At 44.4% G+C, this 20,708-nt stretch overlaps 1 protein-coding gene across 5 annotated transcripts in view; it reads right to left on the bottom strand.

Moving 5' to 3' along the window:
- Window positions 1-3,436: 3,436 nt before the first annotated feature.
- The window catches only part of Ube4b (ubiquitination factor E4B), a 114,121-nt gene continuing 96,849 nt past the window's right edge, over window positions 3,437-20,708 (bottom strand). For all 5 annotated transcript variants that reach the window (XM_071617334.1, XM_071617336.1, XM_071617335.1 and 2 more), the window contains 6 exons: window positions 18,599-18,743; window positions 14,640-14,774; window positions 13,208-13,399; window positions 6,009-6,183; window positions 5,086-5,232; window positions 3,437-4,810 (listed from right to left, as the gene is read on the bottom strand). In XM_071617334.1, the coding sequence (XP_071473435.1) occupies window positions 4,749-4,810; window positions 5,086-5,232; window positions 6,009-6,183; window positions 13,208-13,399; window positions 14,640-14,774; window positions 18,599-18,743 (856 nt within the window). In that variant the 3' untranslated portion in view covers window positions 3,437-4,748. The remainder of the gene's footprint in view (window positions 4,811-5,085; window positions 5,233-6,008; window positions 6,184-13,207; window positions 13,400-14,639; window positions 14,775-18,598; window positions 18,744-20,708) is intronic.

Raw genomic sequence — 20,708 nt, 5'->3', positions numbered from 1 at the left:
TAGAGCCACCAGAATTTTCAGTTGATGGAACAGCATATACCATGTATCAATCTATGGCTTCATCTCCTAAGAAGCAGGACTGACTATAGTCATCTCAGCAATCATAGGTTGTTTCATTCAGTTCTCTGTGGACTAGTAATCTATTAATAACTGAGCTCTTCTTTGGGGGTAAATATTTACTTGATTAGTACAACTAGTTGACTTGTACAGCTACCACCAATAAAGCAATCTTCACCATGAAAAAAAAATTTTCTTGCCAGGCGTGGTAGCACATGCCTGTAATCCCAGTGACTCTGGAGCCTGAGGCAGGATGATCTTGAGTTCAAATCCAGCCTCAGCAACAGTGAGACGCTGAGTAACTCAGTGAGACCCTGTCTCTAAATGAAATACAAAATAGGGCTGGGAATGTGGCTCAGTGGCTGAGTGCCCCCGGAGTTCAAGTCCCAGTACAGAAAAAAGAAAAAAACTTTTCCTTGTGGGGCTCAGGAACCCAACTCAGGGCCTAGCCCATGCTGGGCAAGAGCTCTACCCGTGAGCTGCTACGCCCTCAGCAGCCAGCTGCCGTTTGGAGAAAGGCCAAGGGGATGAGCAGGAAGATCCGTTAGGCTCTTGGAAAACCCAGGAGCCCACAAAGACTCAGACCAACAGACCAAGGAACAGAGCAGCGGATCTGGTTGCTGAATTCTGGGATACATTTTTTCTTTTTTTTAGAGATTGAACCCAGGGGCACTTAACCACTGAACCACATCCCCAGACTTTTTTTTATATTTTATTTTATTGAGAGACAGGGTCTAAGTTGGTTAGGGCCTCACTTAAGTTGCTGAGGCTGGCTTTGAACTCATGATCCTCCTGCCTAAATTTCCTGAGCCCCTAGAATACATTTTTTAAGTATGGCTGAGAGCCCTGTGGAGAGACTGAATGGAGGGGAGAGCCCAACAGGTGTCAAGGATGACTTTTGGCTTGAGGGACTGGGAAGAATGGAGTTGACATTTCTAGAGATAGGAGACCAAGAGGAATAAGCTGGGGTTGACATGTAAGGATTTCAGGTCACAGGTGATGAAGGCCTATTAGACATCTGAGATGTCCAGTGTCTGTAGTCCAGAGGGGACTTGGGCTGGAGATGCAAATTTGGGGTCTACCATGAGTGATTGGTAATGAATCAAAGCCATGAAATTGAAATAATCCAACCATTCAAATTGAGGGTTAGGTCTAGAGTGGACCCCAAGAACAAAGCACCTTCCAGAATGCTCTGCCGTTTCTCCTTGGGCATTCTGGACCATTTCTGGAGTATTGCCATACAGGTTGGGGTCTGAAGCCAGATAGCCTAGGTTCATGTGCCAGTTCTCCTACATTCTCCTTCACATGGTTGTTGACTACCATGTGAGTTAATAAATGTAGGAGTAGGTCACACAGAATATGCTCATGAATCACAAATTATCAGCCAACCTCAGATTGACTTCCTGCAGCTCACAGCTGGCTGATACCAACACCACACATAGGTTACTATAGGAGTTTCCTTCAATCAAAAACTCACCTGGTCAGGAGGTGCCTATTTAGGTCACTTTAATATCCAATAAGAACATCATGCAGTTCACTGTTTTATGTACATAGCCTGGAATTACTTAAAGGGAACAACACATGTGCTCAGTTAGTTTTTCAAAAGACATTCTACCAACTCCTTTTTAGAACCCACACACCAGTGAGTCACAATACGCAAGAAGTTATTTTAATCGTCTTTCCCTCAAGAATTGTTTCTCTTTTGCTGATGATTCGCAGATTCTTTTTCCTTTTTGTCAAGACCTTCTTTTGAAATATTCTGGAATTTATTTTAATATCTCTAATGAACAGATTGAAGGCAAGTCTGAGTTTCTGCAATATGGTCACCCTGAGACTCTAAAAATGGAAAAGCAAAGCATTTTAATTCTTGAGTCTGGCAAGAGAATGACTTCATCCACACCCTGTCCTGGCCCCTGCCCCAGAGGTCCTTGAAACCTCAAAATTGTGGATAAAACAAATGCACATGGAGGTAGAAGGCAGCATCTTGTTATATTCATGGGGGATGATTGGGGAACTCAAGTCACACAACAGATTCTGTGCCTCCTAAGAGTTTATAATCAGGTGGAGAGGAAACAAACAATATCCATTTGTGAGAGAAATAAAGAACAAAAATTACGAGCTGGGGATGTGGCTCAGTGGTAGAGCACTTGCCTGGAGTGTTTAAAGCCCTGGGTTCAATTCCCAAAGAAATAAAAACAGGCCAAGCACTGTTAAACATATGGTAAGCTTAGTAGAAAGTAAGTTGACAGAATTATCTGCATGGTAGGATTATGGGAGATTTTCATCTTTTTCTTTATGTTCATTTATATTGTCTTTTATTAGAATAGATACATTGTACTTTTTAAAAAATATTTTTTAGTTGAAGCTGGACACATCTCTTTATTTTATTTTTATTTTTTAAAAGTATTTTTTTTTTTTGGTTGTAGTTAGACACAATACCCTTATTTTACTCATTTATTTTTAGGTGGTGCTGAGGATGGAACCTAGGGTCTCACATATATAAGGTAAGCGCTCTACTGCTGAGCCACAAGCCCAGCCCACATTATACTTTTTTAAAAAAATATTTATTTTTTAGGTGTAGGTGGACACAACATAATGCCTTTATTTCCTGAAGATCGAACCCAGGGTCTCACATATGCAAGGCAAGCGCTCTACCGCCGAGCCACAACCCCAGCCCTACACATATTGTATTTTTAAAAAAAGTCAAAATGTGCTCAAGAGCAGTAGACACAAAGGTGAGGGCGCTGGTGCCTGCACACCTGCCGCTCACCTAACCAGCCAGGTGACACTCAGCAGGTTACCTAACTTCTTCCACCCACGCCTGGCCTGTTTCAAACAAAACAGAGACCCAAAACAAACTAATAAATAGCAGTGTCCTCCTAGAGCTGGCACCATGAATGCAAAGTCCTTTGCACGGCCTCTTCCCACGTGGGAAGCTGTGGGAGTGCCTGTTGTTCTTGCTCCATAAGTGGCAGAGTCAGTCTGCAAACTGGAGCTGCCTGGAGAGACGCTCATGAAAGGAGTGTCTACAAAAACCTCTGTACGCATGTAGAATACTGAACAGCCTCCTCAGACCAGCAAACTGGAATGAGAACCAAATGTAGTCTTCAAGGCTGACGGAATGGGAAAGTTTTATTTTAAAAACAGCAACTCCTGGGCTGGGGATACAGCTCAGTTGGTGGAGTGCTTACCTTGCATGCACAAGGCCCTAGGTTCAATCCCTAGCAACACACACACACACCAACCAAACAAACAAAAATTAAACAGCAACGCCTAATTGGCTCCAGAAAAGATGATTTACCACACACACACTCATTTGGTTCTGTTTACCCACCCCACCTTTTTATTTTTTCCACAAAAAGAAGAGACTCAAAATTCCTTGTGTGTGTGTATCACCGTTTATTGTAGTTTGCGTTAGGAACTGAACAGAGGACATGGTCTGTGGAGGGGAAAAAAAGGAAAAGAAAAGAGAAAGTATGTTTTTGTAGACTTAATTTCTTCAAAACACTTTATGGTTTCAAATCCTTTTTTACCCCAAAGGAAAGTCAAGAATTCAAGTATGTTACTTGGGAGCGGTAATACAAAACGCCTTTGCCGTGTGCGTGTGTGTGGCTGGCTGTGAGTGTTTAAACAAGCACACCAACATCCACATTTCTTGCACCCTTTTTTGCTTTGGTAAGGCCAAACCCCAAAGGACACATCATACAAATGAACCCTGCCTCAAACTCAGACTCAAGGGTAGAGCAATTTATTTACCCTCACAGGATAACGGTAAAGGTTTTGAACTGTCACACAGCATTAAAAAGACCAACCCTCACCCCCAAAACCATCAGTTGCTAAGTCCTGATATCCCTCAGCACCCCCATCTGCTGCATTGTTCCTTCAGTTCCTAACAGAGGGCTTGTTATAAGGACCAGAGCAACAGGATCCTCTTCATGTTGATTATAATAAAAAAATTTAAAAGGGACATCTCAAAAGGAAAAAAAAAAAAAAACTGAAATTCAAATTCTGAAAATATCTTGCCTTTTTTATTAATCATGTCATCTAACACCAATTAAAAAAACAAATATGAGAATATGATATAAAAATACGATCCCAGGATTAACACTTTGTCGCAGGCACAGTTATCTCACAGAATATATGTTTGGAGGGTGGGGAAAGGAATTTGTTTTTGTTTCTTTTTTAAAAAAATCCACAGCAGTGCAAGTAGGGGCAGGAAGTGGGAGAAGGGAAAAGATTCTTTAGCAGCAAAATGTCCGAGTTCTCTAATCACAATCAAATCAACGGATATTGGATTTAAAAAAAAAAAAAAACAGAAAAAACAAACAAACAAAAAAAACTCAACAACAAAAGATGAAGGGGATGCTGCCCAGGCCCATTCGCCATCACTAAAAGACTTCCACAGCAAAAGCCCCAAATCGTGACATGGAAGGACGTGCTTTATTACGCAAGCAACCATAAAACCTGTCCCTTGAGCTTTTGACTGTGTCTGTCACTTAAATATATGTACAGGAATTGGGCTCCTCTTCTCATTCATGTCCCTCCAGATCTCTACTGTTTGGTCACTGGGCTGGGCTCTCGGGAATTTGGCCGCATCTGGCCTCCGATGTTTGAGCAACAGTTGCACCTCGGATGCTGCTTCTGGCCTCGCTGGCCTTGGCTGCTCCCAGCAGAGGGGGCGAGGGGGACGGTTAATGATCGCTGTTCTGTTTCTCTCTCATCCATGCCTGAATCTGTTCTTTCAGTTCTGGCACTGAGGGGAGAAGAAGAAAGGAAAATTAGTGTCCAGGTGGGAGAACTCTTCCTGAGATGAGGCTTGCATGGAAAGAAAACCACTCATTGCCTAGTTAGCTGAAGCCTGCAGAAAACAGGACAGAACAGGAAGGGCCAGATGTCTTTTCTGTAGAAAGTGCCACAAGCCTGGCAGAGCCCGGACTTGGCCCTTCTCCCTTTCTGGCTGCCTCTGGTATGGTTCTGGCTGAGCTCCTGGCACTGAGGGCAACTGCAATGAGCTGTACCCTCCCCTACCTGGTTCCAGCATGCTCTCAGTCAGCGTCTGCCGGTTGAAGGGGTCGGTGGGGGAGTTCAGCAAGTGCCGCAGGATGATGGAGCGGTCCATGATGGTGCCAGAGGGCAGCCGCACGGGGTCAGTCATCAGGGTATCCATCAGAGGGTCTGCAGAGACAAAGCAAAACAAACTCTACCTGATGATAGGGGTTAAAACTGAAGAAAAACAAAACCAAGTCCCTCCCACCATCAAAAATATATCCAAAGGATATAGCAAATAGCTTCTCCAGGGTTCCCAGTTTGGGGAGGAAATAGCATGAGATGAAGGAATATCCACTGCCTTGTGGAGAGGGGAAAGTAGTCGGTGTCACCACTGCCGGGAAGAGAACAAAGACCTGAGGGCAGTTATGCAGCAGGACTTCTCAGAATTCTTTGAAAGCATGAGTCCTCATTTACAAAAGACAAAGCTGTCCTTCAAATCTTCCAGACTGTTATGTGGTTTGAAATCAGGCTAAGGACATTTTTTCAATTTACACTGTAACCTAAAAATAGGCAAAAGTAATTTCAGACAGAGCCTTTCAAGAAGCAACGGCAAGCCATGTGTGGTGGTGCACTCTCTAATCCCAGCGACTTGGGAGGCTAAGGCAGAGGATTCTAAGTTCAAAGCCAGCCTCAGCAACTTAGCAAGACCCTAACCAATTTAGTGAGACCCTGTCTCGAAATATAAAAGGAATGGGGATGTGGCTCAATGGTAGAGCACACCTGGGTTAAATCCCAGTCCAAAAAAAAAGGCAGCACCTGTAGTGCATCATTAAAGAAACTGGAAGTACAGGCAGTGCTGTTAGCGTATATTTTTTTTTTTTTTTTTTTATTGTGGGTTGTTAGCGTATATTTCAAGTAGACTCAGATCACAGTGGTCAGTGTGAAAAAGCCAGGCCACTTGCCTCTGAACTCATCCGGAGCGTCACTGTAGTCGATCTCTGCGCGTGCGTTCTTAGCCACTATCTCCTCTACTTTTTCAGCGAGAAGTTTAAACTTCTCTATCGCTATTGTGGATTTGATCCCCGCCTTCCGCATTTTTGAAATTACTTCTTCAAACAGTTCCTTGCTGTAGGATCTCTGCATATGAGGAAAGACAATGTAACACATGAATTCATTTTGGATGGGAGAGCAAGTCCCAAGTATAATCCATCTGTGGTATCTCCCCCTAATGAAAAACCCCCCAAAATCACCAGGCACAGGGTGCATGCCTGTAATCCCAGCAAGTCAGGAGGCTGAGGCAAGAGGACTAGTTTGAGTCCAGCCTCGGCAACTAGGAGAGACCCTGTCTCAAAAAATAAAAAAGGGCTGGGAATGGAGCTCAGTGGTAGAGCACTCCTGGGTTCCATCCCCAATATCAAAAAAACAACCCCCCCCAAAAAATCTCTGAATTCACATAATTTTGTATTATATATATATTCTAGTTTTCTCTGTGCATTTGTAGCTAGATAAAACATAAAGGATATTTTTTTTATAATTATAAATGCTTAAAGACTGGAATACTATGTGCTCAACTGAACAAGGCTATCATTTATGAAGACGGCTACAGGATTAAGGGAAATAGGGAGTTTTGACTTTTGAAGCCAGTGTGCCTTCCTTTTAAATATACGTTTAAATACTAAAGAGACACAAATTTTGACCATCTCAGTTCCTGCGGAGCACTGTATTCTAACAGCCTATGAGAGGAGGGGGCAATTTCAGCTTTCTTCCTTAATGGTCAACAAGGTAAGAATAGTTCAAACTCAAAAGAAGCCTTCTCCTATCCACTACCAATCACTTCACATCACTTAGCTTAACACTGTCATGTCAGGTGCTCTGCTTACATGTGACCATCCCAATAATACCAGTGAACAGGCCTGGGGGCAGACACAATCTATGTCCCAGAGGAGGGTTGCAGATCAGAGGTATCCACCAGGGACCCAGACAACTTGAACATCAATTCTGGCCCTACTACCCACCAGCTGTGTGGTCTTGGACGAGTCCCTAACTCTCCCAAGCCCATTTCCTCGAGTGAAGTGGGAATGGGAACTTACCTAATTCACATAAATCACTGCCATTACACAATATCAAAGTGTATCATTCCTTGCACTTACCACTAAAGCTGTGGTCACTGGTTGATTTAGTGACAATGATACAGAGAAGGGAAATAATTAAATCTGAGACACTGGGATAGGACCACAATCTCTCATCATGTCAGCTAATGCCAAAGAACTCAGACAAGGCTAAGCCCCAGTGACCAAGAGATAGTGTTGCTGTCTTGGGCTCTGCTCACCCTCATGGCCCCTTCTCCAAATGAAGAGGACTGTGTCCATCTGTCTTTCCCTCCCTGACCCCTAAGTCTGTGACACAGGCAAGCAACTGGGTGCCAGGCCATAGTACACTCTCCCCAGCCCAGCATAAGAGCACTGGCCCCGGGGCTCCACCTGGAGGGGCTTCTATGATTCTGCCTCACTGCAGGGTGCCCTGCTGACACTGCTGCTCACTTTCAGCTTTAGCTTTTGGGCCGTAGGACCTGTTGTTCCTATCTGGATTCACATCGCTGTCTTCAGCAGGAATTCATCTCATACTTGTTTTCTTTTAGAGCACTGGATCAAATTCCCCAACCTTTCATCTTTTTTTAACTTTGGTTTCTAAATAAGCACACAATCTTGCTTTCTCTCCACACACACCCACACCCCGCTAACCATGCAACTGGGGAAAGGGAGGAAAGGGGCTGGAGATTTAGCTGGGGGCTGGCATGCTGGCACTGGCACAGCAGGTGAGGCCCTGCGTTCACCTAGCAACACACACCCAATGGGAAGCAGAGAGGGAGAGAGAATGAAGAGGGGGAAGGAAAGGAAGGGAAAGAAGAGACGGGGGAAAGGAACCAAGAGAACACAGGCAGGGGAAAGCGGCAGCAGGGAGGCTGGGCCCCAGACACCCTAAAAGGCCATCTTTCTGGAGCCCCAAGGCATACAGAGTGCCTGGTTCAAGTTTCCCAAAGCTAAATTACTACATGAATTCAACAAACACTTTACTCAGTGCCTACTTATTGTCACGAGGTAATGGCAAAAAGCTGCCATAGGCACTACTGCACCATGAAGGCACTGATACTGAGGGGACAAGGCATTCAGCCTCGGGGAGCAATGGCATTGGTGACGGGCCAAACAGCTCACTCAGCTACATCCTTAGGTTTGGTGTGGCAGGTGTCAGAGAAGCAGATGACTTTTTTTTTTTTTTGCGGGGGGTGGGGGGTACCAGGGATTGAATTCAGGGGCACTCCACCACTGAGCCACACCCCAGCCCTATTTTCTATTTTATTTAGAGACAGGGTCTCACTGAGTTGCTTAGCACCTTGCTGTTGGTGAGGCTGGCTTTGAACTCATGATTCCTATCTCAGCCTCTAGAACCGCTGGGATTACTGAGGTGCGCCACGGCGCCTGGCTAAAAGATCATGTTCTTAACTTTAAGAATCTTTTTTATTTTTTTTAAAAAATATTTTATTTATTTAATATTTTATTTATTTATTTTTAAGTTTTCGGTGGACACAACATCTTTGTTTGTATGTGGTGCTGAGGAGGATCGAACCTGGGCCACACGCATGCCAGGCGAGCACGCTACCGCTTGAGCCACATCCCCAGCCCCAACTTTAAGAATCTTACTATAGAGTAGTTACAAAATTAAAACAACAATACCTGCAAGTCATACATCAGATAAGGAACTACCATCCTGAATACACAAAGAATTCTTTCAACTCAACAAGAAACAACAAAGTGTCCAATTAAAAATAAGCAAAGGACTTGAACAGACATTTCTTCCAAGAAAATATATGAATGAATGTCTAGAAAGCACATAAAAAGGTGTTCAACAGTGTTTCTCATTAGGGAAAGAGAATCAAAATCACAATGAAATACCACTTTGCTTCCATGAGGATGGCTACACAAGTTTGTTAACCAGAAATTAACAAGTGTCAGTGAGGATGTGGAGAAATCTGAAGACCTGTACACTGCTGGGGGGAGGGTAACAATGCAGCAGCTGTGGAAGTCGGTGTGGGCTTTCAAAAGCTAATCACGGAATTGTCTATGGTCAACCACTCCACTCCTGGGCATCCGGGAGACCGGAAAACAGGTATTCAAGGAACTCAGTGAGACTCTGTCTCTAAATAAAATATAAAATAGGCCTGGAGATATGGCTCAGTGGTCAAGTGCCCCTTAGTTCAATCCCCAGTATCCCCCCTCTAAAAAAGAAAATAAATATAGGTATTCAAATAAATACTTACATGAATGTTTATAGCAGCATTATTCATAATAGCCAGAAGGGGGAACAACCAAAATGTTCATTAACTGATGAAATATTCAGCAATAAAAAGGAATGAAGTGCTGAAACATTCCATAATATGGATGAACCTCAAAAACATTATTTACCTATTTAATCAATTTATTTTTATTTTTGTGTTGCTGGGGATGAAACCCAGGACCTCATGTATGCTAGGTGCTTACCATCACTGAGCTACACCCCAGCCACTCAAAAACAGTATTAAATCCAAGAAGAAACACACACAAGTTACGTACCACATGATTCTGTTTATATGAAATGTCCAGAATAGGTAAATAGGTAAATCCAAACACAGGTAAAAGAGAGACAGAACCCAGAATTATGGTTGCTGGGTGAATGGACAGTGACTGCTTAATGGGTACAGGTGTTCCTTTTGGGGTGATAATAATGTTCTGGAACAGAGATGATAGTTGCATACCACTGTGAATGCATTATACACCATCTAATTGTACACTTTAACATAGTTAATTTATATTATGGGACTTTTACCTTAAAGGAAAGAAAGAAAAACTTGAACAAGAAAATGAAGCACTAAATTTACAATAAGAAGGCTCAATATTCTGGTAGGTTAGAGAAGGAGCTTGCCTGGGAGATGTGCAACTTGAGACGGGTTATTTTACTTTTCCCTGGGAACAGTGTACTAATGCTCCATGAATGCTGGAAAGCAATCTGTCTGTGGAATTGGATCTGCCCATGAAAGGACGGTCAGGTGTGGTCATCAATGCCACCTGAGTCCCCCTCAGATCTCCCTATCCTGGGTTCTCTCAGTTCCAGGGACCAACTACTAAATGCCACTTCTCAGTAGTGCAGAGCCCAGGGGCTCTTCAACCCTGCAACTTTATCAACCTCCTGCACCTGGTCTTTAGCCCTTTCCTGATGTAGCCCTTAACTTTTTCCTTGTAAAGATGTCATTTTTTTCTTCTTTTGTTCTCCGTGAAAACAAGACATAGCAAAGCAAAGCCAAGCCAACTACGATGATTTCTTCCAAAGGAGAAAATGGAATTCTGCTGCCTCTCCTCTAATTCCTCTGAGCGCTCAATACTCCCAGGCCTGAAAACCCTCAGATGAAACCAGCAAGTAGCAGAGTACTGGAATGCACACCTGTGATCCCAGCAACTCATGGGCTGAGTCAGGAGGATCCTAGTTCCAGGCCAGCCTCAGCAAAAAAATTAAGTGAGACCCTGTCTCAAAATAAATAGGGCTGAGGATGTGGCTCAGTTACAGAGCAACCCTGGGTTTAATCCCCAGCACCCAATAAATGAATAAAATGAAATAAAATAACCAAGCAGGCAGGACTCTAATCACCTTAAGGCCACCATAAACAGAAAATGCCCAACCGGCAGCACAAACAATATCCTGTAAAAGAAAGCAAAGATACTACTGAAAATGTGTGTGTGTGTTTTTTTCAGCTGGGCACAGTAGCTCCCACCTAATCCCAAAGACTTGGGAGGATACCAACTTTGAGTCCAGCCTGGGCAACTTAGTGAGACCCTGTTTCAAAATAAGAAAAAAATTTTAAAAAGGGCTGGGGACATGGTTTAGTGGCAAGGCACCCCTGAGTTCAGTTCCCAGTATAAAACATAAGTAAATAAAAGATGAATAAATAAAATGGGCTGGGATGTAGCTCAGTGGTAAAGCATCCCTGGATTCAATTCTCAGTAGCAAAAAGAAAAAAAAAAGTGTTTTTTCTCCATGTGTTATTGGTAGGGAAAGTCTCTTTCACAGGTCTGTTTTTTGTTTTTTGGGTACTGAGGATTCAATGCAGGGATGCTTAACCACTGAGTCATATCCTCAACTCATTTTTAAACTTTTGAGATAGGATCTCCCTAAATTGCTGAGGCTGGCTTTGAACCTGTGATCCTCCTGCCTCAGCCTTCTGGGCTGCTGGGATTATAGGCTTGTGTCACAGCAGCTGGCTCCTTTACAGGTCTGGAAGGTCAGGGCTCTTTAGACCCGGGGCAGGGGAGACTGGTGTGCCACGGTGTAGAATCCACTAACCACACTCCAGCCGTTGCCAGCAGAAGATGCCACCACAATCCCTGGCGCTGGCACTGGCAGGCAGAGTGGAGCTGCTGTTGTCACCAGGACAGGCAGCGAGAGGCTGTCCTGTGGCTCCCACTTGTCTGCAGCCTTGCTGGACATGCCTGCTCATCTGCACTGAAGGCTTCCTGACTACCTTAAACTGTAGCCACAGCAAGACCCGCAGAGAACAGGGCACTCCAAATGCCCCCGCCCCCTTGGTGGTAGCGAGCAGCCGGGGATGCTTCACTGCCATCAGCCGGCTATGCAGGAGAGGCCAGCTGCCATCCAGCTGCGCAGTCTACCTCAGTAGGTACTTCCACTTCCCTGTCCTCACTATAGACTATCCACCATTCCTGAATATGTGTGCTATTATATAGTCATAGGCTAGAAAACAGTACATATTTTAACATTTCCCCAAATAACTATAATTTTCAAACCCTTTCATTTACCACCACTTTTTATGGAAAAAAAAAAAAAAAAAAACTGCTTTAGACACACATTTTCCCCCAGTATAGGTACTCTGTCGAGGCTACTTCCCTTGCTTATAATAAAAAGCACCCACATATGTAAATTATAACTCAAAAAAGCTTTAAAAAAAAAAAAAAAGCACCCATTAGGGGTGAGACGGGTAAAGAACCTTCCAGAATGGGTAACCTGTGAAGTGAGAAATTCTGGAAAAGGGGTGTGAGAAAGGTGGAGGCACAGAAGCCAGCAAGGCCCTCTCTGGGCACTGAGAGCAGGAAGCTGAGAGGACAATGTGTTCAGGGCCAGACACCAGGAGGCGAACTGTACCTCCATCCCACCCGAGCTCTGTGCACTTGCACAGGCAATTCGGCCTCTCTGAGCCTCCGTTTGCTCATTCAGTAGAGACCCCACATCACTGAGTTCTGCGAGGACCAAGTGAGTGAAATAGAGGAGGGGTTCACTGCAGCAGTGAGTGAGCGCTGCAGACACAGGGAGCAGAGCTCAGAGGGAGGGGAAGCCCCTTCTGAGGCGACTGCGTATCACACAAGAAGGCTTCAGAGCAGGAGCTTAGACTAAATGGATGGCTGTGGAGGAGCAAAGCATACCTGAACCAGGCGCAGTAGCATATGCTCAGAATCCCAGTTATTCTGGAGGCTGAGGCAGGAGGATGGCAAGTTTAAGGCCAACCTGGCCAATTTAATGAGACCCTATCTCACAATAAAAAATGAAAAGGTCTGGGGAGGCGGCTCAGTGGCAGAGTGCTTGCCTAGCATGGCAATCCCCAGTACCCTAAAAACACACACAACCCAGATCTAATTCCAGGGGGCACAGGAATGCAGGAGAGGGAGGAGTACAGAGATAACCATGAGTGACTCCAGACCCAGATCATGAAGGCATGGCATCACTATAGCAGGAGACTGGGAAGATCTGGATTCTGTGAGAAAATCTGGCTCTTGGGAATTTAATGTGCTGTTGAATAAGGTGAGGGAAGAACTCAACCTCGGGAGGATCAGGGAGCCGGATCTGCTCTTTACTTCCTAAGGAACATAAACAATTCATCTCCTCTTATACCTGACATATTTCCCAGCCACTGGGGCCATTATTCACGCTTAGGTACTAAAAACTTGTCAATCCATGATGACCATCACCTTTCTTCACTGGGAGTGGGGAGAATTCAAAGGACAGACGGAAATGTAACTGGGCAGGGTCTGCCAGGAGAAGAACTGAGAAGTGATTGAAATGCCCAACTCAGCAGCCTGAACCCCAGGCCCCTGAAAAATGGCCTTGCTCCCTTGGCACTAACCTGGTCATCAGCAATGGCTTTAGCAAACCGAGCACAGTCCAGCTGCAAGTAAATATCCGTCAGCTGGTCCAAAAGCTTCTTTGGTTCAAAGCCGTATTTCTCTGGATTTTCAACTTTCAGGTCACGGCACTTTGGGCCACAAAGTTGCTGAAGATTGAAGTTCAGCATTGCAGCCAATCGGGGTCCAAGTTCCTAGGAAATCACAGGATAATACAACAATTAATGCTGTTGAGACAAGTGAGAAGGACCAAAAACTCCTACTTCAGTGGCTGGTTTAGCCCTCAAAGACTCTCTTAAGTGTGCTGCGTGGCACATGCTAAAGAAGTCCAGCTTTACGTTCATATGTCTTTAATTCCCATTTCTTATATGAAAATTCTGGTAATTAATGGAATGTTGAAGGCTGATGACAAATACCAACAAAAGTCTTCTCTTTAAATTCATGCTTTTAATTATGAAAATAAGAAACATTCCAAATTCAGAAAGCCTGGTGTGGTGGTACACGACTATAATCCCAGCAACCTGGGAAGCTGAGGCAGGAGGATCACAAGTTTAAAGCCAGACTTAGCAATTCAGTGAGGCCCTAAGCAACTTAGTAAGATCCTGTCTCCACAAAAATAAATAAATAAATAGGAAACAAATAAAAACAACTTATTTGTGGTTCTAATTAGCCTTTGGCTGCTGCTGTTGCTTCTCCTTCCTTTTTTGGGGTTTTGGGGATGAAACTCAGGGCCTCTTGCATGCTAAGCATATTCTCTACTCTTTATCGACACCCCACGGAGTTTGTGGCTTCTTTTTATTTTTAAAAATTTATTTATTTATTTTTGTGCTACTGGGGACTGAACCAGGGGTGCTCCACCACTGAGCTACATCTCAGCCCTTTTTAAGTTTTGAGACAGTGTCTCACTAAATTGCCAAGGTTAGCCTCAAACTTGCAATCTTCCTGTTTCTGCTGCCTGCGTCACTGTGATTACAAACGTGTACCACTGCATCCAGCTCTTTGGCTTCTTGAATGTGACAAAGCTATATCTACAAGAACCAAAGAACTTACATATTATCAATGATTCTACTTAATGTATTCCAATTTTATGTTACCTAATATTTTCCTACACAAAGAGGAATCAATAATGATAAAAATGTCATAACTTCAGTACCAACAAACCAATGTACTGTCTAAGCAGAAAGTGAACAAAGTCACCTTGGAATCATCTGCAGAAGGTGTAGTAACATCAGAGATCTTCACTAGAGTCTAACAGCAGGGTATCTGTGTGTATCAATTAGCATAAATGGGAATAAAATCAGTAACAGAACTTCATGTATTGGTGACTGTGATGCTAACATTTCCAGAATTTCAACAATTGCATCAAGTTTTAAGTGCTAAGGTCTGGATGTGGGGGCCAACAGATAAAACAAACACCCCACAGCTTCTACTCACTGGTCTGAGGAACGGCTTCTGGACCTGCTTCGTGAGGATATGGAACATGTCCACGGTTTCTGTCGCCAGGGCCAGATAAGAGCGTGAAACACGCTCATCCTGAGCAAGCTGAGACTGCCGGGCCTGCTGCTGATCCTAGGAAACATCAAGCAGGTGCCAAAAAAATCTCAGAACCAGCCATCAGCTCACTAACACGTCAAGTGCAAAGGAAAAACACAGTCATCTCATAACTGGAAAAGTGGCTACAGAGCCAACATGCTCAGGGGTAAGGTAACCACCCCCCACCCCCACCCCCACCCCACTGCAGAGAGCTGACGTGGACTCCTCTCAGTGTGAGAACCATTTAGGTGGCCTGGGGACTTTTTTGCTTGGTGCTGGGGATAAACCCAGGGCTGTGTGTGCTAAGGATGGGTTCTACCACAGACCTCCTCCCTGAGCCTGGCACGTTCCTTAACTCTCTTGAGTTTCCTCTGTTTTCTCAATGATAAAAAAAGTGTCTCAATTTCCACGGAGGATGAGTTACGTGACTGTAACATGGCACCTGGTACAAACTGGTGCTATAAAAGGGTAGTTCATTTCTCTCTTTTTTTTTTTAGAGAGAGAGAGAGAGAGAGAGAGAAAATATGAAAATGAGAATTTTTAATATTTATTTTTTAGTTCTCGGTGGACACAACATCTTTGTTTGTATGTGGTGCTGAGGATCGAACCCGGGCCGCACGCATGCCAGGCGAGCGCGCTACAGCTTGAGCCACACCCCCCAGCCCAGTTCATTTCTCTTAATAAAAACTTTTACTTAGTCATCGCTATTTTAAAAACAGGCGATGCACTCTGCCATGAGGCCTATCATTCTGCCCTTGCACCAAGTGCCTGTGGGTGGCCGAGCTTTCTGAATTTTCTTTCGACTGTCAGGCTGTCACCCCTTCATGGCGTCAGCATGCTTGCCTCTGGCACGGTCTTTCTCCCTTGGTTCTGCCTGGGTTGGGAAATGAGGGGAACTGAGCTCGTGAGCAGTCGCATTATCCCTAAGTTTTACATCTGCCCAGAGGCCTTTTCTCATAAGGGGAGGGGAAAACAGCTGGAACAGCTAATGTCACTCAGGGAGCACTCTCTGGGGTCAGAATTTGTCATGCCTGGTGGAGATCCTGCAGCAAGGCATGGGACATATGCACCAGTCCGTGCTCACAGATGAGCCCATTCAGAAAAAACATGAAAGAAAAGCTAGGTGCAATCCGACACTCTATGAGTACCATGAAGATGCCTCTAGAGGCTGGGCCTCTGGTGCCCTGTGAGAAGCACAGCACAGGCCCAGGGGGGCTCTGCATCCTCCAGGAGCTTTGAGTCCCTTAGGGAGACTTTGCTTAATAAACCAACACCCCACAGAAACTCAAGTCTGACAGTGATAGAAAAAGTGGCAGTGGGTGAGGGAGAGTGACACTGGGCTCTGCGGATGCTATTCTGGAAAGGGCGGTCACCTCTCTGGGGGGTGATTTAACCTATGGGACTCCTCGAAGGAAGTGAGTCAGCAAAAGTCTGGTGAAACATCACTGCAGTGGAGGAGCCGCCAGTGCAAGGATAGAGGCCAGTGTGGCTGGGTGCAGGGAATGGAGGGGACAGTGTGGGGAGAAGAGGGCAGAAAGGGGCTATGCCCTGCAGGCCATATCCACAGCTGAATCAGCGGTACTGTGCTGACAGATTTTAGTAGCATCCCTCTGGTAGAGAAATGGGCAAGGGTGGAGGCTGGGAGTCCAAGAGCAGGCTCCTGCAATAACGCGGGCAAGACATGGTGGTGGTCTGGAGGTGGTGGGAAGTGGTCACAGAATGGGGGTACACACACATTATGTATATATGTGAGTGTGTGTGTTTTGTTTTGTTTTGTTTTTGCAACAGGGATTGAACTCAGGGGCCCTCAACCACATCTCTAGCCCTATTTTGTATTGTATTTAGAGACAGGGCCTCACTGACTTGTTTAGAGCCTCACTGTTGCTGAAGCTGGCTTTGAACTCCCAATCCTCCCGTCTCAGCCTCCCAAGCCACTGGTATTACAGGCATGCACAACTGTGCCCAGGTGTGTGTGTGTGTGTGTGTTTCTTTTTTTTTTTTTAATTTTTTTTTTTATTTTGTGTGTTTCTTTTTAAAAATCTTTTTTTTTTTTTTAAGTTGAAGATGGACACAATACCTTTATTTTATTTATTTAATTTTATGGGGTGCTCAGGATCGAACTCAGTGCCCCACACATACTAGGCAAGGCCTCTAACACTGAGCCACAAACCCAGTGCCTCCATCTCCCGTGTGTGTGTGTGTGTGTGTGTGTGTGTGTGTGTGTTTGTGTGTGTTTGAAGCATATCTGTTTATTACAGTTTATGCCAAATAATTATTTTTTAATTTTTTGTAGATGTTGATGGACCTTTATTTTATTTGCTTATTTACATGTGGTGCTAAGAATTGAACCCAATGCCTCACACATGCTAGGCAAGTGCTCTACCACTGAGCCACGACCCCCCATGTGTGTTTTTAATGGTGTAAGGAAAGGAACTCTTGCCTCTCAGATGCTGGGCACAGGCTCTTCCACTGACCTATAGCCCCAGTCCATGAGATAGTTTAAGATAGTGCCTAGAAGAATCTTCTGAGGGGGGGGGGGTGGAAGAATCGAAGACAGTGCTGAAGTGTCGAGCCTGAGCAACTAGCAGAGGGAAATTCCCAGCTGTTAAGGTTGGGCAGACTTAATTGAGATTTACAGGACACTGAAGTTCGGTCAGGGAGAAGTTAGGTTTGAGGTATGTATTAGGCTACCTGCTCATAAGGGAAGCCAACCCTGGCTGCACAGCCCAGAGTCAGGAGAGACCTGAGCCGAGGAGATATATTTTGGAGTTTTTATTCAACACCCTGGAATAGATGAGATCAACTGGCAGTGGTTTTTCAATTGGGGCATCAAGTTACATGTGGGGGTACTGGCTATGACGACTGGGGGTAGGAGTGTACATCACCGATGCTAAATGGACAGGAACCGAACATGGTAAATGTTCTGTAGTGTAAAGGACAGTCTCTCACCACAAAAAAATTCACAAAAGTAACAAACTCCACTATGCTTAAAATTCTAACCAAAACCCTCCCTGAGAAATGCTAACCCAGCAGCGAGAGTGGAGGCAGAGGAGAAGCCTGAGGCTGAGAGTGGGAGTGACCCTCCCTCAGAGGTTGCAGAGATGAGCAGGAGCAGCCAGGGAGGTGGGAGGTAGCACCTAACTTCAAAGTCAAAGAAAATGATTTCTGAAATGGTGATTATTAGGGACTATTTGTGTCCCCTTTCGTCCACTAAACAGAAAAATCAATAGTATCCGTTGTTTTAAGCAGACAGGAGGCAGTACCCACCGTGTGGCAGGAGGACCCTTTATAAAGCAGTTATTTGGGACTAACCCATGTCTGAAGTCACCAGCAGCTGTCAAGGGCCCAGTAACTGACCCAGGAACCACTGAAATGGCCGCAATCATATCAGGAGGGGACAGTGTACTGTTACCAGCACAGTGTGAAACTTGGCAAACAAGTATTCTTTCTATTAATAACTAAATATAAAAACCAAGATTGATTCAAAGAAAACCCCCACAAGAAACCTGAGTGATTTAGTTGTCTGGAGAAGACCATATGAACAAATTGAATTCTTGTCCAGAGACAGAAATCTAGAGATTCATTTCCTAGTCACTTTCATAAATCTTAATATACTGACAATAAAAGCTTGTCTCTAAGAAGTGCTTCAAAATTAAGAAGGCAGAGAAGGTTTTGAAGATGCACTGTGAAAAGCTTCTCAACATTTTTTAGTTTTCTCTTAGGGTACAATTTCATGGAACCCACAGAAATCCTGGCAGTGAGACCTAGGGTCACCTGACAGCCCGAGAGGCCACCCAAGCAGAGCACCTCTGTGTCCAAGGCGGACTGCAGCCTCTAAGGGCCCAGGACTGTGTCCTCACCCGCGGCAACTGGGCCCACTGTTCTTTGTTTTTCATCTCTTCTTGCACCTCGTGGATCCGCTTCAGGGACTCCAGACTTTCATCCAGCAAGAATGTCGTGTCGTTTATCAGCATGTTTATATAGCGAACAAACTGCTTCCCAGAACTGAAAAGGAATGAGAAGGGGCATGCTCATTAAGTCCAGCAGGTTCCAGAGAAAGCGTGCCTCCCTCCACCGAGTGCTGAGCTCGCCACCTGTGAGACTGCGGCATGGGCACAGCTCAAGGACAGTGAAGTCCAAGTACTACCAAGCCTCTCTTTTTAGATTCCATTATACTTTTTAATTAATCCTGATAAGCTCATTTTAGTGGCATCCTGGAGCCACTGTGAATGGCTCATGAGAGCCAACTGATGAATTTTGTGAGCCGCTTCCCTTGGCATCTTAAATTCAACAACAGAGGACACATTCACACCAGCAAATGCTGCCATCTCCCTCTAGAGAGCAGGTTTACCAGCTTGCCCTGGCTCATGTGCTCAGTGTCTTTAAGTACAGAAGACACTCTTTCAGACTAGAAATGGAAATGTGCTCACACTCACCATAGTATAAGGAAAGCACAAATAATCACCTGTACAGAGCAGACAAGAGAACTGACAAAGTCATTCCTCGTCACAAAAAAAAAAAAAAAAAACATTTAAAGAAAAGTCGGACCTTGTGATACTGTTATGGCAAGACACTTGCTTTACAGAACCTGAAGCTTCCAGGCAAAGGACTGTTCTGCAGACCATGTTCCAACAAGGAGAGGAACTAGTTGGTCAATGAAATAGCTGGCCTGCCTGTTAAGATGGCAACTGCCAGATTAACAAAGAAAACAGAAGCTTCACTTCAGGGCCTACGACTGTGCAAATCAGTGGATGGGAGGCCCCATCTCAGGACTGTGGTGAGTCCAGAGCACGTACTCCCAGTGAGCACCATGCTGATTAAGCCAGGAGCCGCCTCCTCTTTAAGCTCACACTAGGCTTTTGTTGGAATATAACTGACTACAAGAGCAGTTCATGGAAATAATGAATTCACTTCATCTCTTCTGGAAAGTTACCCAACTAATGGTTACTCAGCTGGTAATACATGCACTACTGACTCAGGTAACAAGGGGTATCTACACTTGATCAAAGATTTAAAACAAGGGTTACAGAAGATCCAACTAGGTGGGATACATTTTCTTTTGAAGCTCAGCAGTTCAACATCTTCACCTATCTTCTTTTTCTTTTTTTAGTTATAGATGGTCACAATACTTTATTTGTTTGTTTGTTTTTATATGATGCGGAGGATCAAATCCAGTGCCTCACATGTGCTAGGTAAGCACTCTACCACTGAGCCACAGATGCAGCACCCTTCACTTATCTTTTTAAAGCACTGACAGATAATTTAGATGGAACTTCTGCTGCCTGGATTTAAGCAATTCAGGAACCCCCCACCATTTTTTTTGTACCAGAGAAACTGAACCCAAGAACATTTTACCACTGAGCCAAATCCCCAGTCCTTTTTAATTTATTTGTTTTTTAGTTGTAGATGGACACAATCTTTATTTTATTTATTTTTATGTGGTGCTGAGGATTGAACCCAGGGTCTCACATATGCGAGAGTGTTCTACCTCTGAGCCATAACCCTAGCCCCCCTTTTTATTTTGAGACAGGGTCTAGCTAAGTTGCTTAGGGTCTTACTAAGTTCTTGGCTGAGGCTGGCCTCAAACATGTAATCTTCCTGCTACAGACTCCTGAGTCACTGGGATTACATGTGTACCACTACACTTGGGGAAAAGTCCTTAACCAAGGTTTAGGGCCTTACTACTGAGAATGACACCTCTAATGACATCCCTACTCTGCTTCTAAATCTAAAGCCTTCCTAACATTTCTAACTCCAAAGCTTGACATCATGTTCAAGAACACAGTATGATCCTTCTTCATTCTACCTTCAGTATGTTCTGTAATCAGAGAAATATCAAAAAACACTGAACACATACAAATTTATAGACTCTTTCTTTATGTAAACTGCTCCCAAAAGATGTTGACAAATCCAGAACTCAGCATTACCTTATAAGTGCAGACAGGTAGATAACCCTGCCCACATTGAATA

The sequence above is a fragment of the Marmota flaviventris genome, chromosome 10, assembly GCF_047511675.1.
Source record: "Marmota flaviventris isolate mMarFla1 chromosome 10, mMarFla1.hap1, whole genome shotgun sequence".
In the NCBI taxonomy this organism is placed as follows: Eukaryota; Metazoa; Chordata; class Mammalia; order Rodentia; family Sciuridae; genus Marmota; species Marmota flaviventris.
This window is presented reverse-complemented; position numbering and strand designations above follow the sequence as displayed.